At 36.5% G+C, this 21,263-nt stretch overlaps 1 protein-coding gene across 1 annotated transcript; it reads right to left on the bottom strand.

Annotated features, from left to right (window-relative positions):
• Positions 1-564: 564 nt before the first annotated feature.
• On the bottom strand, positions 565-20,791 carry slc39a4 (solute carrier family 39 member 4). Its single transcript, XM_022668084.2, has 12 exons — positions 20,396-20,791; positions 17,100-17,381; positions 15,876-16,095; positions 14,299-14,456; positions 11,592-11,766; positions 10,198-10,370; positions 7,645-7,833; positions 6,774-6,869; positions 4,992-5,046; positions 3,466-3,618; positions 1,848-2,035; positions 565-999 (listed from the first exon to the last, which is right to left on the bottom strand). The coding sequence occupies exons 1-12, from the start codon at positions 20,597-20,599 to the stop codon at positions 871-873; spliced, it is 2,022 nt and encodes a 673-aa protein (XP_022523805.2). The 5' UTR covers positions 20,600-20,791; the 3' UTR covers positions 565-870.
• Positions 20,792-21,263: the final 472 nt, after the last annotated feature.

Consider the following 21,263-nt stretch of genomic DNA (forward strand, 5'->3'; position numbering starts at 1 on the left):
ACAGTTTACAATATAAGAATGTATACAGTTACTCCAGCAACAAGAAAAGTGCATTATGGAATAGTGAAATACTTTCTCACAGTAATTCTCACACATATATTTACACATATACAGCTCTGGAAAAAAATAAGAGAGCACTTAAAAATGATGAGTTTCTTTGATTTTACCAAACTGAAAACCTCTGGAATAAAATCAAGAGGAAGATGGATGATCACAAGCCATCAAACCACCAAACTGAACTGCTTGAGTTAAGCAGCATAAAGTTATCCAAAAGCAGTGTGTAAGACTGGTGGAGGAGAACATGATGCCAAGATGCAGAAAACTGTGATTAAAGGTCTGAAAGCTCTACATCTTTCTGTTATTTCATCCATTTCTCATTTTTGCAAATAAATGCTTTAAATGGCAATATTTTTATTTGGAATTTGGGAGAAATGTTGTAGCAAAATCAGAGAAACTAATTCAGAAACTAAAGTGATCTCCTTTTTTTCCAGAGCTGTATATATATATATATATATATATATATATATATATATATATATATATATATATATATATATATATATATATATATATATATATATATATAAAAACACAGAACACAGTTTTTACATAAAACAAGTCTCTTCTTTCACTGTATTTACTTCTTGGTTAGTGCTCCATAAATTCTCTGCAGTTAGTGTCAGGCTTTCTTCCTAAGCTCTTTTTCAGCAACACAAACTTCATGCAACTCATATCTAAACCCAATGGTTCTCCGATTAGCAGCTCGTATTGCTTTGCATGCATTTATCTGTTTTTTTGCTCCTTGTAACCTGTGAAATACAGATGCAAGACCTACTTGATGCAAACCCTCAAAACCTCTAAAAAGCATCTCTAGACGCCGATCTTATCCTCGAAGAAGGACAGCAGCAGCAGAATGCCCCAGCCGGTCCACAGTCCCAGGTTCTGCAGTGCAAACATCAGCCAGGGCCTCTTGTGTTCCGCGTGGATCATGGAGGGAAGCTACAGACGAGATGAGAGAGAGAGAAAGAAATAATGTCAGTGAGTACCTGACTACTAAATTATTTTTTGTGAAGCCTTAACATTTTTAACCTTAAAAATGTAAAAAAAAAAAACACAGTGTCATTGATATGAAGCACCATATGTTTGAGTAAAATGAACATTGTTGTTTTATTCTATAAACTACAGACAACATTTCTCCCAAATTCCTAGTAAAAATAATATAATTTAGAGCATTTATTTGCAGAAAATGCGAAATGGCTAAAATAATAAAAAAAAAGATGCAGAGCTTTCAGCCCTTAAACAATGCAAAGAAAACAAGTTCATATTCATAAAGTTTTAGTTTTGAGTTCAGAAATCAATATTTGGTGGAATAATCCTGGTTTTTAATCACAGTTTTCATGCATCTTGGCATCATGTTCTCCTCCACCAGTCTTACACACTGCTTTTGGATAACTTTATGCTGCTTTACTCCTGGTGCAAAACATAAAAAAGCAGTTCAGTTTGGTGGTTTGGTGGCTTGTGATCATCCATCTTCCTCTTGATTATATTCCAGAGGTTTTCAATTTGATAAAATCAAAGAAACTCAGTAATTTTAAGTGGTCTGTTTTTTTTTTACAAAGCTTTATATAATAAGTCTAAGTTCAGGACCATTCTTGGAATGTGGAAGATTGAGCCCTATTTTACATCTTGCACAAGGTTTGTTGCAGTGCTCACTGTGCAAGGTGTACTTTTCCTGTCGTTACGATAGCAAAGACACACCGACACGCTCTAAATCAAGCCATACAGTGCACACCTATAGATCGCTAAAACAGGGCTCATTATTTTTAAAGTTAGAAGGTCCAACGTACCATATCAGCGAGTCCTACGTAGAGGAACAGGCCAGTGGTCACGGCTGCTATCCACTCTTTAGCCGTAGAGTCTGTGGAGACTGAGAGTGCGATGTACAGACCAATGAAGGAGGTGAGAGCGCTCCCGACGTTCAGCAGCAGAGCCTTCTTTACCGACACGCCACAGTGCAGCAGCACAGCAAAATCACCTGCAGACAACACCAGAAAACAACTCGTAAGAAAGGCTAAAAGCTAACTTCTATAAGCTATCTTATAGAAGAATATTAAAGCTATAGGCTAAGAAGTGCAAAAAGCTAATTTTAGCCAATGGAAAACTTCATACAGGTGGTCTAGAAAGAGCAGTTTGCTGTGAGGAAGCAGATGAAGTGAGCAGTGAGCATCAATGCTAGGCTAAAAGCTTACTACATTGTCTTTAGCTACCCTTGTGATAAAGTTGGGCATTTAAATATAATAAAAATACGCTTTAACTGCAGCTCTGGAACAAATTAAGAGACCACTTCAGTTTCTGAATCAGTTTCTCTGATTTTGTCATTTATAGGTTTATGTTTGAGTAAAATGAACATTGTTGTTTTATTCTATTAACTATAAACGGACAACATTTCATCCAAATTCCAAATAGAAACACTGTAATTTAGAGCACTTATTTGCAGAAAATGATGCAAAATAAAATGCAAATAATGCAAAGAAAACAAGTTCATATTCCTAATGTATCTTGCATCTTGCATGATGCTTCTTGGCATCATGTTCTCCTCCACCACCAGTCTTACACACTGCTTTTGGATAACTTTATGCTGCTTTACTCCTGGTGCAAAAATTCAACAAGCAGTTCAGTTTGGTTTGATAGCTTGTGATCATCCATCTTCCTCTTGATAATATTCCAGAGGTTTTTAATTTGGTAAAATCAAAGAAACTCATCATTTTTAAGTGCTCTCTTATTTTTTATTTTTTACTTCTTCTACTTATACATACTTTTTTACCAGCTTAATCTGTATTTTAATATACTTTGAAAAAGTATATTTTATTTGGCTGTGCTACATTTGTACTGGTAATACTTAATAAATGTAAACATATGCTTAGTATTATTTTATAAAACTGTGCTTTTCATGATTAAACTATACTTTTACTAAATGTGTCCTAGGATTTCATCAGTGAAACTTGCTAGTTAACTGTGAATATAAACTTCTATGTCATAAAATTATATACTTATATACTTAACAAGTGAGTTTAGTGTAGATAAAACACTTTTAACAGTAATTAGAAATCTTTTTTTTTTTGGTTTATTCCAGTTTATATACACTCTTCAAAATGAACGTGATGTTAAATCTATATTTTAATCAAATCACATTTTTAATATGTTTTTAATGTTCAGTTGGACCACTGTGAGCCGGGATATCAGGGATCTAAAACCAGCCAATCAAAGCAGAATTTAATATATTTCATAATAAATGTTTTATTCTAAGGCAATAAAAGCGTTATACAGTAAATAAGCTTGTAAAAGCGCTAACTTTGTCCAAGCTAAATGACAAATAAAACTTTTTTTATTTGGACTGAACCATTCCTGAAAAACACGTTGACAGGAAGTTAATGGTCATGTGATCATGGAGATGTTTATATTTACCCAGCTCATGTGGAAGTTCATGACAAAGCACAGCCAGAGACGTGGCCAATCCCGAGCGCCAGGACAGAGAGAACGCCGCCCCTATGGCCAGACCATCAGCGAAGTTGTGGATGCCGTCGCTGATGGTGATCATGTACGGTAGCAGTTTCTGTTCTGAGGAGAGAAATAAAAGACATGCTTAGATTATTTACTATCATCACCAGAACATCCTAACTCAGAGAACTGTCTCAGTTATGAAGCTTCGATGAAGTTAATGCATCAGGTGTTTTTGAGGCTCTTAGGTTAGCTTACAGGCTAATGTTGCTAAATGACTGTGTTTTCCCTTCAGAAATGGTAGAAGCAGACGTATGGTCGTTTATGTGAATATTTTGGATTTAAAGGGCCCTATTTTAGAGATATTTAGTGCACCGGTCAATTGTATATCACGCTGTTTGATGTTAGGGCCTGTCACTGTGTCTTTGGTGTCATAAGAATGCAAAAATAGGCCTTGCGCAGCTCGAAATGCACAAAATGCATGAACCCTTTCAGACATGAATAAGTATAAACCATCCCTATATAGGAAAAACATGTTTAAATGTGTTTTAAATCACATTAAACTACTAAAAGTTAACCGTTACTTTGTCTCAGAGGCTCTAGTAGTTCTAACCTACTGTTTTTTCCATGCAGTGGGCGGGGCCAAATTACTGTTTCCTTGGTTTATAAAATTGTTCATTGGCTGTTCTGGGCAACAGAACAAAAAATAAAGAACATACATGATGTCCATTGTAATGGATGCAGGGATTGAACGGGTTAATCATGGGTGTGGTTAATTTTGGGCGTAACGTGAAATAAACCAATCAGTGTGCCAGTTGTCATTCCCTTTAAGAGCCAGGTGAGCTCTGACTTTGGCGTGTTTGTATTTTAACAGCGCAGCGCTCTTGTGTGACATATCTCCTACCCCTAGTTGGGACTATAAAAAAATAGAAGATTTAGAAAATGATAATTTAGGGTGTTTTAGAGCTGAAAGTGCAGTGATTTTAATGTTGGATGATCATTGTATTAAGTAGATTGATGATGCAAGCATTTACGATGCAAAATTTGACCGTACAATATTTGACAGTAGTTTGAATAAAATAGAAATAAAATATAATGCTGTATAATTGAATGATGGTTTGTATGCATTTAGATTTTTTATTCAATCATTATTCTGTTTTTTTTATATACAACTATTATACCACAATATATATACCACTATTGTCATGAAATAATAAGAGTAAAAAAATTTTGTCGTGTACGATAATAATAATATGGCACACCTGTAGTGTCCACAATCATTTGGACACTGTTGATCGCTCTATAGAACATCCCCCAACCTTGTGTTACCAAAACACAGCTACGCCCAAAACCTTTCCCACTCTCTACCCTGGTGTAAGCAGAGCAGAGCAGAGCAGGATGATTATGTAGATATAATTAACTGTGAATGGTCGTTTGCTCGAGCTTTACAGCGTGAGTCATAGTGACTCGGCCCTCACGGTTATAGTGCTCACCTCTTGTGCGAGGGGCCGGTTCTGGGATGGATTTAATATTGTTTTCCCCATCGACCTGCAAGCAGAAGAAAAAAGGAACACAAGCCTGTTATTCACTCAGCAGGAACACGACTACAGGACCAGATCTCAACCCAGAGCGGTGTAATTACTGCAGCAGAGCTCACGCTCTGACTCACTGCACCAGAAACCCAAACAACAGCAGACTTACTGAGGACTACAGTAATGGAGTTCTCTGATTTGGCTATTTATAGGTTTATGTTTGAGTAAAATCACCATTGTTGTTTTATTCTATAAACTACAGACAACATTTCTCCCAAATTCCAAATTAAAATATTGTTCATTAATATAAGTTCATATTCATAAAGTTCAAAATATTTAGTGGAATAACCCTGGTTTTCAATCACACTTTCATGTTTTCATGCATCTTGGCATCATGTTCTCCTCCACCAGTCTTACACACTGCTTTTGGATAACTTTATGCCTTTACTCATGGTGCACAAATTCAAGCAGTTCAGTTTGTGATCATCCATCTTCCTCTTGATTATATTCCAGAGGTTTTCAATTTGGTAAAATCAAAGATACAGATCATTTTTAAGTGGTCTCATTTTTTTCCAGGGCTGTAAGGCGCACTATCAATAAACATGTAATTATAAGATGCATTATGCAAAACTAGTAAGGAACAGGGGTGTCTCCATGTTTTCCTTAAAGTGAAGTGCTGGATGTTAATCTACACAGGTTTCTCTCCTGAAAACTGTTTATTTAAGTGAGAAAAGCGGTTCCGTTTGTTTAAAGTAAGCTTAGATTTCCAGATTTTCACTAAGGCTGGGTGCAGCAGCATTAGCATTAGCAGCTAACCACTAGCGCTAGTGCTACACTGAGGAACCCTGAGTGTTTCGGTAAGCAAGGGCGACATTATCTAGTGGTTTGTCACTTTACTGAAACTCCTGTATCACTCTTCACTTCAGTGGAGTGGCTTTACTGCTCCTTAATACCTGACCGCTAGAATTTATACATAAGGAGCACCGGATTATAAGACAAACTGTCAATTTTGGGGGAAATTAAAGGATTTTAAGTGTGCCTTATAGTGCGTAAAATATATATATATACTGGTTAATCTGTAAATTAAAATGCTCTGCAGAGTAGGGCTGGGCGATATGGCTCTAAAATAATATCACGATATTTCAGGGTATTTTTGCGATAACGATATACTTGGCGATATAGGAAAACTAAAATAATTAATTCATTTCAGGAATAAAGTATATTCATAACTGAATAATCATAATGTGGCAAAATAAATAATACAGCATAAAATAATATAATGCAGCAAAAAATATTGCAGAATATTTAGTGCATGCATATAAACTGCAAACTAAAACTTATATTATACAATAAATACACCTAAAGCTTCACAGTAAATAATAGACTACTTTTAAGACAGAACAGCCCTATTATCACAATATGGGTTTTTAATATCATGATATTTCTGTGTCACGATATATTGTATACGATATAGTAATGCCCACCCCTATGCTGCAGAGTAACTTTAATTCTGTATTTATAATTATCTTCCTATTCAAGTACATGGGAATGTTTTTACTGAAATATGTATGTTTTATACGTCTACATTTTTTGGGGGTGCAGATTATGTGTGTACTTTCTTTGTGCTCTCAGATCCCCCTCCCTCCAGATTCCACAGATTCCAGTTTGACGTCAGTGACTCTCAGTTAAAGCGCTGGATCTCATATTTCTCCACAATGAAATGGTGAGGAGAGAAGGTCTTACCAGCTCAGCCTGTGATGTAGACAGCTTGTTCTTCTTCTCTCTCTGGTACATCTGCAGAACTTTGCCGTGGTCACAGTGATGCGGATCTCCTTCCTCCTAAAAGCAGGAATTACTATTTTTAGATTATCATTTATCATTTTTATTGAACCTCATAACAAAGCTGTAACCTGAACTTTGAATAAGTTGATGAGCTATAAAACTATAATGATTAAACTAATGATTAAGTTGATAACATACAGCTCTGGAAAAAAAAAACAAGAGATCACTCTTCATCTAGAAATGATGAGTTTCTTTGATTTTTACCAAATTAAAAACCTCTGGAATATAATCAAGAGGAAGATGGATGATCACAAGCCATCAAACCACCAAACTGAACTGCTTGAATTTTTGTACCAGGAGTAAAGCAGCATAAAGTTATCCAAAAGCAGTGTGTAAGACTGGTGGAGGAGAACATGATGCCAAGATGCATTTAAACTACACTATGACTAAAAAACAAACAGGATTATTCCACCAAATATTGATTTCTGAACTCTTACAGCTATTTTATGAATATGAACTTGTTTTTTTCTTTGCATTATTTGAGGTCTGAAAGCTCTGCATCTTTTTTTGTTGTTATTTCAGCCATTTCTCATCATTTTCTGCAATAAATGCTCTAAACTACAATATTTATATTTGGAATTTGGGAGGAATGTTGTCAGTAGTTTATAGAATAAAACAACAATGTTCATTGGGTTTAAACTGTCTTGCATAATATTCCATACTTCCATACTTTTTAGAATCCAGACATTTTTGCCTTTGCATTTTTTTTATAAAGTAAGTTTCAGGCCTTAATCTGCTTTTTCTTTAGAAGATCTAATGGTTGGTAACTCACTCCGTGATGATGATGGTGATGATGATGGTCGCTGTTTTTGCGAGTGATGATTGAGAAGATGGTCTCCATCAGGTAAAAGTAGTAGATTCCTCCCACAACCACCAGAAGCTTGAAGATGTAGGTGGAGTTTTCCTCTGAATGGCCGTGTCCATCACTCTGTCCCTCGCCGTGCACGTGGAGACCCAGGAACTAAACACACACACACACACACATTTATACACACACACACAATAAGACCATCAAATCATAACCTTGACGATGCTATTAACTCCAACCAAAACTCTGTGTTCTCCCCAGATTCCCCCAGAAGCACCGAAAAAGCAATTTCAGCCTTCGGTCCAATTAGAGCCCGCTGCCTTTTCGCCCGTTAATCCTGTTACTTCCCACTCAGGCTGTTGACATTGTGTGACAGGGCGCCCGTTATGTTGTTATGACAAGCGTCAGGACGTATGAAATGGTGGAGGCGCAACAGCAATGAGCGCCAGCCCAGGGGAAATATGTGGTAGGAGGTCTCACGTGGGCCCGTGACTGATTCTCACGCGTTCCGCTGCGAATCGGGCCGGTGTAATAAGCCACAGGCCAGGCTCCCACCCCACTGCTTTACCCCCAGAAACAGTGAGGCCTCTGAGTGGGATGGAGCGTGTTGGTGGTGAGAGAAAGAGATTAAGCTCTTATTATGGGAGGATTTGGAGGAAACCGCAGTGTATTACGGTTAATCAGGGAGAAGAAAACAAGAGAAAATAAGACCAAAACCATGTTCCCATGTCCGGCTTTCTTACTTCAATGCAAAGTGATCTGATCGACCTTCATAAACCAAAATTGAGAATTGAGAGTTGAGAGTTTTGGTGTATGTACAGTCACAAACCTGTAAAACCAACTGATCAACCCACACCTGTAAAAGTCGTGAGTGTGAGAGTAGAGTGGATGTTGAACACTGACTGGCCATTGTGCTCATGGCAAGGCAAGTGACAGTGTCAAGTGTCAGATGGATGGAGCATCAGCATATTTTATAAAGAGGTCAAATAAAAAGCTTATAAACAGACTAAGTTCTAGGTATTAACCAGGTAATTTTGAGGTACAAACTACTACGTACAAAGTACTAAGTAATTATTTTGGGTAACAAGACGGTAAGTACCAGGACAGTCTTGCCTAATTACAATGAAATATCTCACAGGTTCTAGATATTTACCATGTGTAACATGATGATAAGGAACCAATACAGGCTCCTTAAAGGTAAAAAAAAAATATCTCACAGGTTCTTATATTTGTTTGTTTTTAAAATACAAATTTTGGTGATTTTACAAAATCGCTAGAATGTGCTCAGTGTCCTCATGCTATTAGCATAGTCGCCATTTAGCTATTTTTTAAATGTTTTTGCTAATTCTATGCTAAAAACTCATTCCTGTTGCTTTCATTCCTGTTACTTAAAACATAAAGAGTTACAGGAATGAATTTCAGTAACAGGAGTGATTTTTTTTTTGTCATACATATCAATTATTGGTACCAATTTAAAATAAGACTACCTTTATAAAGGGTTTATAAATGGTTTAGTTTATTAATGGTTACTAATTAGGTTGTAAATGCCTTTAAAATCATTAATAATCAGTTATAACACACATACATAGAAGTGTACATAGACCTGTTGTTTGCCAAATAGTGAACCCACAGAAACATAACTGATTATTAATGATTTGTAAGGCATTTACAACCTAATTAGTAACCATTAATAAACGAATTGTAAACCATTTATTAACCCTTTATAAAGGTAGTCTTATTTTAAAGTGGTAACCAATTATTTTATCATGCAGTCAACCATTGTTTTTAAATAAAGACTTTCTTAAGATAAAATCTAAGGAATTAGTGGAATTGCTTAAACATGCTTTTTAAATGTCAGATGAGTTTTGTAACCATCTTCAGTTTAGAAATCTTGTAAAAAATTAGTTTGACCAGCACATGTTTTCTTAAATCAATAGTTAAATATATGTGTTATTAGATTCAGAGTTGATACAAATAAAAAAAAATAAGTTCAATTGCATTTTGGAAGAGTTACAACAAGCAAATGGCTCCCATTCGGTGGAATGACCCAGACACAGCCTGGACTTCCTCTGGTGATGCTAAATTCATGTTTGTCGTTCTCTCTGGACCTCCATCAGTGGTCAGTCTCAGACCACAGAGCCGCCCTGGGCTGGATATTAGTGCTACTGAACTGACGTGTGTAAAAACCCAAACAACTGCTACACAACCACACACAATACCTATCTACTCCTCCTACTACCATCATCTCAGTGTCTTTGCTGGGTGGAGAACCCAAATGATCCACAACCCAAATGACATGTAATCATCAGTGTTCCTGTGGTCAGAAACTGACCTGTGATGAATGGTGTAGAGGTTGGTGGACAAATAAGAACAGAAGAGCTTCAGTCTGTAGCTGTGTGACTGTATAATAACAGGTATATATATATATACGTATGTGATGTTCATACGTGGTCATTAAAGGAAAGACGAGGTATATCTAATGTCTGTATTGTTGCTGAGATGGACGAGCGCTCTCACCGTGGGCAGGAGATGCAGCAGTGCATCACCGGTCAGCGAACCCACAGCCAGGCTGATGCAGAACTGGATGCTGAGCTGGAAGAAGCCGCTGCAGGAAGTGCAAAGAAGCATCACGATCCCAAACATGGCCATCAGACAGATCACTGTGTTGGCTAAAGTGGCGTACAAGTACCCTGTGGAGAAAACGGAGGGAAAAACATGAAAAGAATGGTGTATTGATGGAGTTGTAGACTGACATTCGATAAATATGGTACATTTGTTATGTTATTTGGTATATTTCTAGAGTTTGTACAATCGCAAAAAGACTTTAGTGTACTTGATATGTAATATTTGATATTTTACAGGATTTGGTGACATTTTAGATGTTGATGATTATGATTATTGCTTACAGCCAATAAAAAAAAAAAAACAACAATCAGTATCTCAGGAAATTAGAATATTATATAAAAGACCAATTGGTGCTTTTGGCAGTGTGGGCAGTGTGCCAAATCCTGCTGGAAAATGAAATGTCCATAAAAGTTGTCTGTGTATTTCATTTTCCAGCAGGACTTGGCACACCACCAACACTGCCAAAAGAATAAATTAGTCTTATATAATATTCTAATCTTCTAAAACACTGATGTTAGGGATTTCATATGGCTGTAAGCCAATAAATAAATGCCTAAAATAGATCACTCTGTGTGTAATACATCTATATTATATATATAGATATATATATGTTTCACATTTCAATAATATTATATGGTTTGTATTTATAAAATAGTAGTATTTAGTATTTTATGTGGTATATGCTTGGTATAGACTTCTAGACAGGCTTTGAACATCTTTGGTATATATGGTATGTTACTTTCTATATGTCTATAGCTGGGAGATGTCTACAGTGACATTGGAAATCTACTGTAAATTTGCTATATTTCTGAAGTTGATGCAGTTCTAGAGAGCTATTGGTTGGATTTATATGGTATTTCTTGGATTGTTATTTGATAGATGCCTATAGGGGTAGAGTTGGTAGAGTTCTAGAGACATATTGGACATATATATGCTATATTTAACATGTTATTTGGTATATATCTGAAGGTTGTAAAGTTCTAGAGATATGTTTGACATCTATGAAATGTGAGTTTCATAGAGAATTGAGAATTGAGTTTGAGACAAATATACGGTATATCTGGTATGTTTTTGAAATTATAGGTCAATAGGTTTTAGAGTTCTAGACAGACACTGGTGGAGTTGGTAAATTCTAAAATGAATGTAGACTTAACCTGGATATTTCAGCACAACCTCAATACAATATGGCATTGGATCTTTTTATCTATTAAAAAAATGAATGTTTCAAGATTTTTTTTTTTTTAACACAGGTTGAATCTGGTAAAAGTAATCGATTTGAGACTTACGCTCAGTGGTGCTGAGTTTGTCACCAGTGGGGTTTGTTATTGGACTGGTCTCAGTACAGGCTTTACTGAGGAGCTGCTGGATCAGGGCGGGGCTTAGCTGTGTGAACTGATCTCTGTTCAGTCCTGAACTGTTCAGTCGGTAGATCATCAAAAGCTCCTGAGCACTGAAACACGTCTGTAGACAAAAAACCAAATCAACAAAATTTAACCACAGAAACCTGTAACCTTTAACCATTGGTTTTACTGAAGAACGGTCTTGTTTTGAGTTCCTGACAGTAATTCTCCCGCTGATAGGCTCATTGTTGCTCATCTTCTGAGGTGAGTCATCAGCGGTCGTTTTCTGACCACAGAACCACACTTTGTGGAGACGCTGTGGACTTTTTTCCACCAATACGACTACCAAACCATAATGCTGATCTACAGGGGCTGGACAATGAAACTGTAACTCCTGGTTTTAGAGCACAATAATTGATTGTGGTGACGGACAGTTCTGGTGGAAACAGGAGAGTTGAGGTGCACATTGAATTCTGCCGCGATTTGATCAGCTGTGGTTTTATGTTTTTTATTGGATACAATCCGGGTTAGCACCCGAACATCCCTTTCAGACAGCTTCCTCTTACAGCGTCCACAGTTAATCCTGTTGGATGTGGTTGGTCCTTCTTGGTGTTATGCTGACGTTACTCTGGATATCGTGGCTCTTGATGCATCACAAAGGCTTGCTCACTGTCTTGGTCACAGATGCTCCAGCAAGACGTGCACCAACAATTTGTCCTCTTTTGAAATCTGGTATGTCACATGTAATGTTATAGTGTGCATTGCAATATTTTAAGAGCAGAACTGTGCTCTTACCCTGCGCTAATTGAACCTTCACACTTTTCTTAATGCTCTTACTGGTGCAATAATGTGCAATTGCAATTAATGAAGATTGGCCACCAGGCTGCTCAAATTAAGCCATGAAAACCCTGGATACCATGGACATGTGTCAAGAACTCCAGCAAGACTACTGTCAGCAGAAGTCTGAGTGATTAGTGGGTGTGTACGTAAAGCTGGATGAAAGTAAATTAGGCAGAGGTTTATCTGCAAATGGATGGCAGGATGTTAAACGATGCTGCTCCATAAAATGATAATCACACGGGCCGAGCTCACGGCCAGACTCAGTAAACATCATGACTGCACCACTGAGTGCTGTTTACACAGACTGCAAATAGCATCCCTCCAAATTTAAACACAACATTAGTCCGACTCGCATTTTTAAGCCCTCATCATAGACTGGGCGGAAGGCAACGCTCAAACTGTGATTACTGGGATTGGGTGAAATTGAGTCCTCAGATGAGTCTCGCTATCACACCGCCGCATCCATCCTCACGTATCAGCCGCCGACACCCCGCGTCAGAAACTTGAACACAATTTCTTGCTCCAGCAGATGACTGGCTCGCTTGTGAAGTGTCACCACTGAATGATGTTTTCGCCTCCAAGGCCTTCGAGAACCAAACGCACTTCATTTAGCTTTCTGTCATGCACGCAAATTTCCCATGTGGTTGTGTATAGAGCTAATAGCATGCAGCTAAAAAAAAAAAAAAGCTATTTTAATAGTAAACAATCTGGTCTGTAACCAGATTTCCCTCATGTAAAACACTATATAGACTGTATGAGGAAAAGTATTGGAACACAGCAGGTAATCAGTAAGTTTAGGTCTTTCGTTTGTCCCTTTTGAATGTCATTGAAAAGTTACTTTATTTCAGTAATTCAGATCAAAAGATGAAACTCATATATTATATGTGAATGTATATAAATATATAGGACCAATTGGTACTTGTGGCAGTGTGCCCAGTCCTGCTGGAAAATGAAATCCCGCAGACCAACACCAGCAGATGACATGCTGTCCCTCCAAACCATCACTGACCATCAGTTATTTATTTATTTTTTTATTTAATTTGGAAATCAAGGGGACACTTCATGCTTCCCTCTGCTGACAACTTTTATGAAGATGCGGATTTCATTTTCCAGCAGGACTTGGCACACTGCTCACACTGCCAAAAGTACCAATTAGTCTTATATATAGTATTCTAATTTTCTGAGACACTGATTTTTGGATTTTTATGGCTGTAAGCTTCATAATCATCAACAATAAAAGAAATAAACGCTTAAAATAGATAAACACATTCTGTGTGTAATACATCTATGTACTGTAATAAATATGAGTTAAACATTTTGAACTGAATTACTGAAATAAATAACTTTTCGATGGTATTGAGATCTGATGATGTATCTCACTACTTTGATCCATAGAGTGTAAAAAGTCAAAATACTGGAATTATTTTAGCATTTTGAGATTCTGATAAAATTCTGATATAAATTAAAATACAAGGTAAGAAAATTCAAAAGTTGGTAAAAAGAAAAAAATAGATATTTTGAGATTTAGAGACTATTTTATGTGGCACAAAATAAAAAAAAAGGAACAATTAATTAGATTTTTGCATTAATCAAATGTAAACCTCAGTTCCACATAAATAAAATATAATAAATAAATGCTATATGGTGTGCAGTTCTTGCACAAATCTTTAATTGGTTAAATTCACTATTTTATTTTAAAGTGTGTCTTCAGCTGGGCCTGCAGTTGCTGACTGTGTGAACTATGAAGCAGCACTGATTGAACTAAATGACCTGGTTGTAGCGTTAGCTTTAGCTCTGGTGATTCAGTAATTACCGCGTTCCAGCTGCTGCTGAGGACGTGAGGCTCCTCGTGAGCGTGTCTGGGGCCTTCACCATCATCATGGACCTCATGGGCGTGGTCATGGCCGTGGTCGTTATCACTGTTTCCGCCCGTGCGACCCAGGTTCAGAGCATTCATCAAACTCTGTAGATCTGTAGTGAGACAAACACATTTGAAACATTAATATGAACACAGGAACACGTGAAAACAACCCAATGAAATGCCAGAAAATCAGTAAAACTCTGAAACTGTAGAATAGTATGTAAGACCAATTCCTGCTGGAAAATGAAATCCGCATCTCCATGAAGTGCTGTAAGAATTTGTGGGAAAACACTACACTGACTTTAGACTTGATAATAGAACACAGTGGATCAACACCAGCAGATGTTGCACATGTCTCTCCAAACCATCACTGATTGGTGGAAACTTCACACTAGACCTCGAGCAGTTTGGACTGTGTGTCTCTCCACTCTTCCTCCAGACTCTTCCTCTTAATCCCTTGATTTCCTTTAAATACAATGTAAAATTGACTGATGATCAGTGATGGTTTGGAGAGACATGACATGGATTTCATTTTCCAGCAGGACTTGGCACACTGCCCACACTGCCAAAAGTATCAATTGGTCATATATAATATTCTATATATGGCTGTAAGCTAAGTTTCACATTTTGAAACGAATTGCTGAAATAAAGTAACTTTTCAATGCTTTTCAGTGCTAATTTTTTGAGGTGCACTAGTAGACCAACACAACGTTTGTGGTTGTATGGTGATAAAGTATAAAAACTAGACAGAAAAGACAATTACTACAATTACAAAAAAAAAAAAAAACAATAGCAGGGGAAATTCAAAACAGTAGAATATTAGCTTTTTTGAGATTAAAACAAAATTCAGAGAAATTAAGTAACTGGTTTAAGATACAAAGTGAGAAAATAATTAAGTCATTCAAAAGGTCCTTGAAAAGAAGAGATATTTTGAGATACGGAGGACTATATTGTGTGGCATGAAAAGCCTTGAAAGAAAAACATGTTTTGATTTTACTTTAATCAAATGTAAAGCTCAGTTCCACAGAAATATAATATTTTAAACAAATTAAAAATCAGTAATCAGTACTGAATGCTATATGCTGTGTAGTTCTGTGTTATATTAAGTCTATCAAGAAAATCTTACAGCACTTCATGCTTCCCTGTGCTGATAACAACTTTTATGGAGATGTGGATTTCATTTTCCAGCAGGACTTTGGGCTTTCATTGACTGTTTAAGTCATAATCATCAACAATTAAAGAAATAAACACTTAAAATAGATCTCTATGTGTGTAATACATCTATATAATATATGAGTTTCACATTCTGAAGTGAATGAAGTGATTTTTAATGATATTCTAATTTTTTGAGCTTTTTGTTTTGAGCACTAGTACTCAAAGCTAGATGGAGACCAAAGATAAATGAAGTCACCACAGTGGTGCAAGCGCAGCACAGAACAGGTATAATTAGCTGCATCATTCTGGACAATGAGGGGTTGGTTGCCTTGCCGTCATTCAGCATCGTGCAACGTACTGCATCATTTTCGTACCTCCAACAGTGATGTTGTCTGGACCGAAGTGGTTGAATATATAATTCATGAAGAACTGCATTTCTGGAAGGCTGTGAGCGCTCATACAGTCTCCCAGCAGGACATGGTAGATCACAGTGCCCAGAACTGCGTCCAGGTCAGTGTGAGGGTCAGCGTGTTGGTGATCATGTTCGTTTGTCACATTGCTTTCTTGAAGGATGTCCGTCACAGAGAGACAGTGCTGTAGGAAAACAAACATTTTTTTTGGTTACACTTAAAAAAAGTCTAAATTTAAACTCCTATAAACACTCTATATAATAATATTTTAATATGTTTACAGTGTAATTTAAAATTTAAGATAGCATTAGCATTAGCATACTTCACTACAAAGTTTACTTTTAGCAAACTGATTTTTTGCTTCTATATTCGTTTGGCTTAAAAGTGTCATATTGTTTAAATAATAATAAATAGCAAAAATCTGAATTTTGCTCTTCTTTCTACCAGTGAAATGAACCATAAAGAGTCAACACAAAGAATGACCAATCCACCACCATGTTTAACAGTTGCTTAAAGAGCCAGTATAAACTTAACCACATTTATATTTTTCCATAAATACCTGAATTTTTTTTTTTTTGGATTTTTAAGTTTTTTTTAAATGTCTAAAAAAATGATAGATATTTTCTAATCTTTAAAAAGCGCTTTTACTGTGATAAATTCGGCCTCTGCAGCGCCCTCTTTTAATTTAATTGTGCTGACAATATGCAGCTCAGCCAATCAGCTCCTCCTCCTGCCTGCCTCTAAACCCATACATCACCCAGTGCCCCTCCCAAATGACTCCTCACATTTTTTTGCCTTTTTTTATTTGAGCTGAGAGTAGAGTCAGCTAAAATCAAGGGGTTTGGTGCCCCTTTAACCTTTTTTATAAGTTTGTCTCTAAAAATCTTTGTTTAGCTTGTTGTTTTTTAAATTTAAAATTTAATTTGTTTAAATTAAATTTTAGTATTGATGCACAGTAGAATAGGGCACCAACACTGTAGAGTTTAATACAATTTTGTGAAGTTTCCTTGACTATGATTATTATTATTATTATTATTATTTGACTATTTTTAAAGTTCAAGGCATATGATTGCTAATTGTTAGGACAAGTTTTAAACTGCAATTAAACTGCTATTATTTAATAGCCAGGTTAAATAATAATCGTTAAATAAGACAATAAAAAAAACATAAACCCAACCATTTACTCACCTCATCATGCAACTCAGGGACGTAATACTCTTCCATATTGTGAAGCAGCTTCTCTAAACCTTCTTCATAGTGGTCACTGTGGTCATCGTGGGTTAGCATAGACTGAATGAACTGATCAGTCTCCTGAGCCCACCGACCCTCCCGGATGGCTGTGCATGTGTTTGAGGCAGAGCTGAGGAAAAGACAGCAACCAGCAGCCAGTCTGTAGAAGCCATCCTCCTGTAAACCACTGGAGCTGCTGTAGTTGCTGACCAACTGGTTTAGGTTATCCTCCAGTAGGGACTAAAACCAAAGACACATGAAAAAAATGACAAGTTTAGGACTTCAGGGATGGATAATGTCTGTAAAAACATGCAAAACTTGCAGTTTTAAGTCTATGAAGTTGATAAATGAAAGATATGCTGCAAAAACCCTCAGCCATTACATTAAAACTACTGACACATGTGAACATGATTTTTTGTCACAGGGAAACAAGTGGGTTTAGTTCTTAATTTTTTTTTTTTATTGGAAGCCGGATAAACTGGAAAGGCGTTTTCACACCTGTGGTTGGTTTCCATGGTCTGGATCAGTTGATAAATTTGTTTATTTGAAGTGTTTCTCCCTCCCTGTTTCGTTTGATTTGGTTTCACACAGGCATAAACCTAAATGCACCAATAAACTCTGTGAGCATGCTGTCTCCTCTGATTGGTCAGAACTGAACTGAAAATATAGCAAGAAGCCTATGTGTTTTGTGTTTCAAACAAGCAGTGAACGCAGCACGTAAACAGCATGGAGCAGCAGAGACTTATCATCAGCAGTTTAGCTCAAATAAAAGAAATATATTTGATAGCTGGGGTCAGATCGAGATCAGATCATGTTCTCACCACATGTTGCCTTTTAATTGCCTTTTTCATCTCCACCTGTCACGTTCTTTTCCTGTTTATGTGCTTTCGTGCACATGGCTCTATGTTCTCCTTGTCTCCACCCCTGTATTCAGTGCTCCCACCTGTGTTCATTAGTAACTCCACCCTCTCGTTACCTGTACCCAGGTGTTTCCTGTTTCATGTCTACTTCTGTATATATATATATATATAGCCCCTTTTGTTTTGTTGCCCCTGTGTTCCTTTGTCAGTTCTTGTACGGTTTCACCTCAGGTAGGTTGCTTGCTTCATGTTTGTTTACTTGGAGCGTACACATAGTAAAAAATAAGATCCAAACTGATTGGGACACAACCTCTCTTAAATGTGGTAGATCTTCTGAGTTGTTTCCAATATGCAGTCCAAGGAAAGACAACCATGGTCCAAGTGAACCAACAACTATATGGACTTACAGGGTCTACTGCTATCATCTTAGAGCCAGATACCACCAAAGGACATCTTTAAATGTCTGTAGAGTTCATGATTTGATAGTTTGGAACTGTATTAGTAGCACAAAGAGGCATTAAACAATATCTTAACATCAAAGAACTGTTTTTAATTCTAAATTATTTGGAAAAAATGGAAAATATGACATTTATGATTCTTTTTTTTCTGTTGCATATGGAACCTTTAAAGAAGATTATCTCTTATCTTAGATGAAATTAGACTCTGGGCTTCATGGAGCCATTATCTGCTTTATCAGCTTTATCTGAGCTTTACATTATGCTGTGGAAACAAATTGCTATCAAGAGGTCTGTTACTATAGAACACACACATAGAAATTGGTATGAATTCTTTAGTGGACGTGTAGCTTTTGTGTACATTCTTAATAAAAAAAAGACCTAAATGGTTTTAGGTTTCAACATGAGTTGGTTTTAAAACCTTTCAGTTATAGATGAAACTTATTAAAACATTTTTTGCAGCAAGGTCCCTATAGTTACCAGTCATTAAAATATTATTTCTAAAAATTAAATGTTGTTGATGAAACAGCTCCCAATAACCTTTAGTCTAACTTGGTTTTAAGAGTGAGCCGTTGCTCTTTGGCTCTTTGTTCTGTTGTAAAATGGTTATGTAAAAGTAATATGTTGGATTTACTGGATTTTTTTTTAAACATAAAATCTACATAATTCTAAAATATTCAAAGGTATATATATAAAAAAGAAAGAAATAAAAGCTTTTACAAAACATGAGCTAGCATTAGCCCCTAGCCCTCCTCATTCCACATTATTACCTTTCTTAAATAAGCCATTGTTACTAAAAGACAATGGCAGATTGTTCCTCAAAGGACCCTTTCTAAGGCAAAGTTAGTGAGAAGGTTTTAATGCTAAGGTTAAAAAAGCAGGAAAAGCTCAAAAGAAAAGAGTAACAGTGCTTTTTTTCACTTAGACTATTTACATGTAGTTAAAAAGGATAAAAAAGGGCAGAAAACAAAAGCTGTACAAAATGAGTACATTATATTACAAATCACACACAAAAAAATAAAGGATAAATCAGGAAGAATCGAAAAATAAGCCATGTTGGGGTTCTTCCCAGACAATTCTTGGATTGACCTCCAGCATTCCTATTAATAAAATAATTCTGTTATATATATTTTTTTACTTTTATTTAACTGCCTGTTTTTTTTTTGTTATTTGTACAAATTCTTTTTTAACCATTTTAAAGCTAAGTTAGCATGTTTACTGACATGTAAAAAATTAATGTCACTAGAATAATAGTGAATAAAATAATTCTGTAGTAGATTTAGATTTTCTTTTGACTTTTATTAACTGCTTATTTTTGTGCTTTATCAAAAAAAGTTTTAATCTTTTTAGATTTTAATGTTAAGTTAAAACATTAGTGTCCCTAGAATAACAGCGAATAAAATAATTCTGTAGTAGATTTAGATTTTTTTTGTTTTATTTAACTACCTATTTTTGTGCTGTTTGTCTAAATTATTATTATTATTTGTTTTTTCGTTTTAGATTTTAAGGCTAAGTTAGCACGTTTTTCCGACGTGTAAAAAAAAAATAGTTTTTTAAAATTTTAAAACTTTTATTTAACTGCCTAATTTTGTGTTGTTTGTCCAAATTCTTTTTTGTTTGTTTGTTTTTAACGCCAAGTTAGCATGTTTTTTTCCGACGAGCTTTATGCCTATTTTTTATTACAAGCTATTTACTTTAGTTTAACAGCAGAACACTGACAATTAATATCCTTCCTATATTTAAAAAAATATATAAACCGTCTATAAAACGTCTGAAAAGCGCTAAAGAGAAGCTTTGGACTGAAAGAAGACGCTCTGGTCTATATACCCCTCCACGCTTTGCTCTCGGCGGTGTAGCACACGGACCGGCGGCGGCAGGGGTGGTGCTGGACCTCGACCCCGCGGAAAGTCAGGCTCGTGCTGTGCAAAAAAACTCGTACCTTTCCACACGACACACCGGCCCACTGCACACGTTTCTCCAGGAGGCTGAAAAAGGAGCGGACGGCGCTGTCACTCAGCTCATCTTCTCCAGGGGACAGCAGGTGGACCACCTTCCCGTACACGTGCTGCCTGGCGTCGCGCGCCCCGGTACCGCGCGCGTGGCAGATCAGAAACAGCAGCAAAACCGGCCTCCAGCTTTCCATTCTGTTTCCACACGGTTTAAATGTGTGTTAAACGTTGGGAAAACGTGTCTAAAAACTGGTGGTGGTGCGCAGTCCTCGTGAGAGTGCCACCGTTTACAGGTGCTTTCCAAGAGGGAAAAGAGTCTACCTGCACAGGTAGATACTCCTCTTACAGCCCGGTCCACTCGATCCTGATTGGTCCCCTGATCGACTACGTCTCATCACACAGCGGGAGTTTGTTCCCTAGGCTTGGGCCGGATGGGGGGCCTGTCCCAGCTCACACCTGTCCCGGTGACTTCTCTGAGCTCGTGCATGTGGTTTTCCAAACGAATATATATAATATTGAAGCATAAAATTGAATACATTGAATTTTATTTGGGATTAGCCCTATAGATGTGGGTAATAAACCATAAACCTCATTTTATTAAAGATGGCCACTCAAGGAGATGTGAACAGGCCTTACAAGCTTTTTTATAAAGCGTTAAACCCCATATTAAACCCAACAAAATGAAATATATGATGATCTATTATCTAAAAAATAATATACTGGATCTACTTGAAAAAAAAAAAAAACGTATGTAACAATTTGCATAGATCTTTTATTAGATACACATAATCCCCAGTTAGTAAAAACGTGTAGTAAAAGCTACAAAATGTTTTTTGTTGGACTAACTTAACGTTTTAA

Source organism: Astyanax mexicanus, chromosome 3 (assembly GCF_023375975.1).
Source record: "Astyanax mexicanus isolate ESR-SI-001 chromosome 3, AstMex3_surface, whole genome shotgun sequence".
Taxonomy (NCBI): Eukaryota; Metazoa; Chordata; class Actinopteri; order Characiformes; family Acestrorhamphidae; genus Astyanax; species Astyanax mexicanus.

Excerpts from the sequence above, each read along its gene's own strand:
- slc39a4 (XM_022668084.2), bottom strand. The coding sequence starts at position 20,599 with ATGGAAAGCTGGAGGCCGGTTTTGCTGCTGTTTCTGATCTGCCACGCG. Across the intron at positions 14,457-15,875 it reads AGACAACATCACTGTTGGAG|ATCTACAGAGTTTGATGAAT; the intron begins GTACGAAAATGA and ends GTCTCACTACAG. Across the intron at positions 7,834-10,197 it reads TGCTGCATCTCCTGCCCACG|TTCCTGGGTCTCCACGTGCA; the intron begins GTGAGAGCGCTC and ends GTGTGTGTTTAG.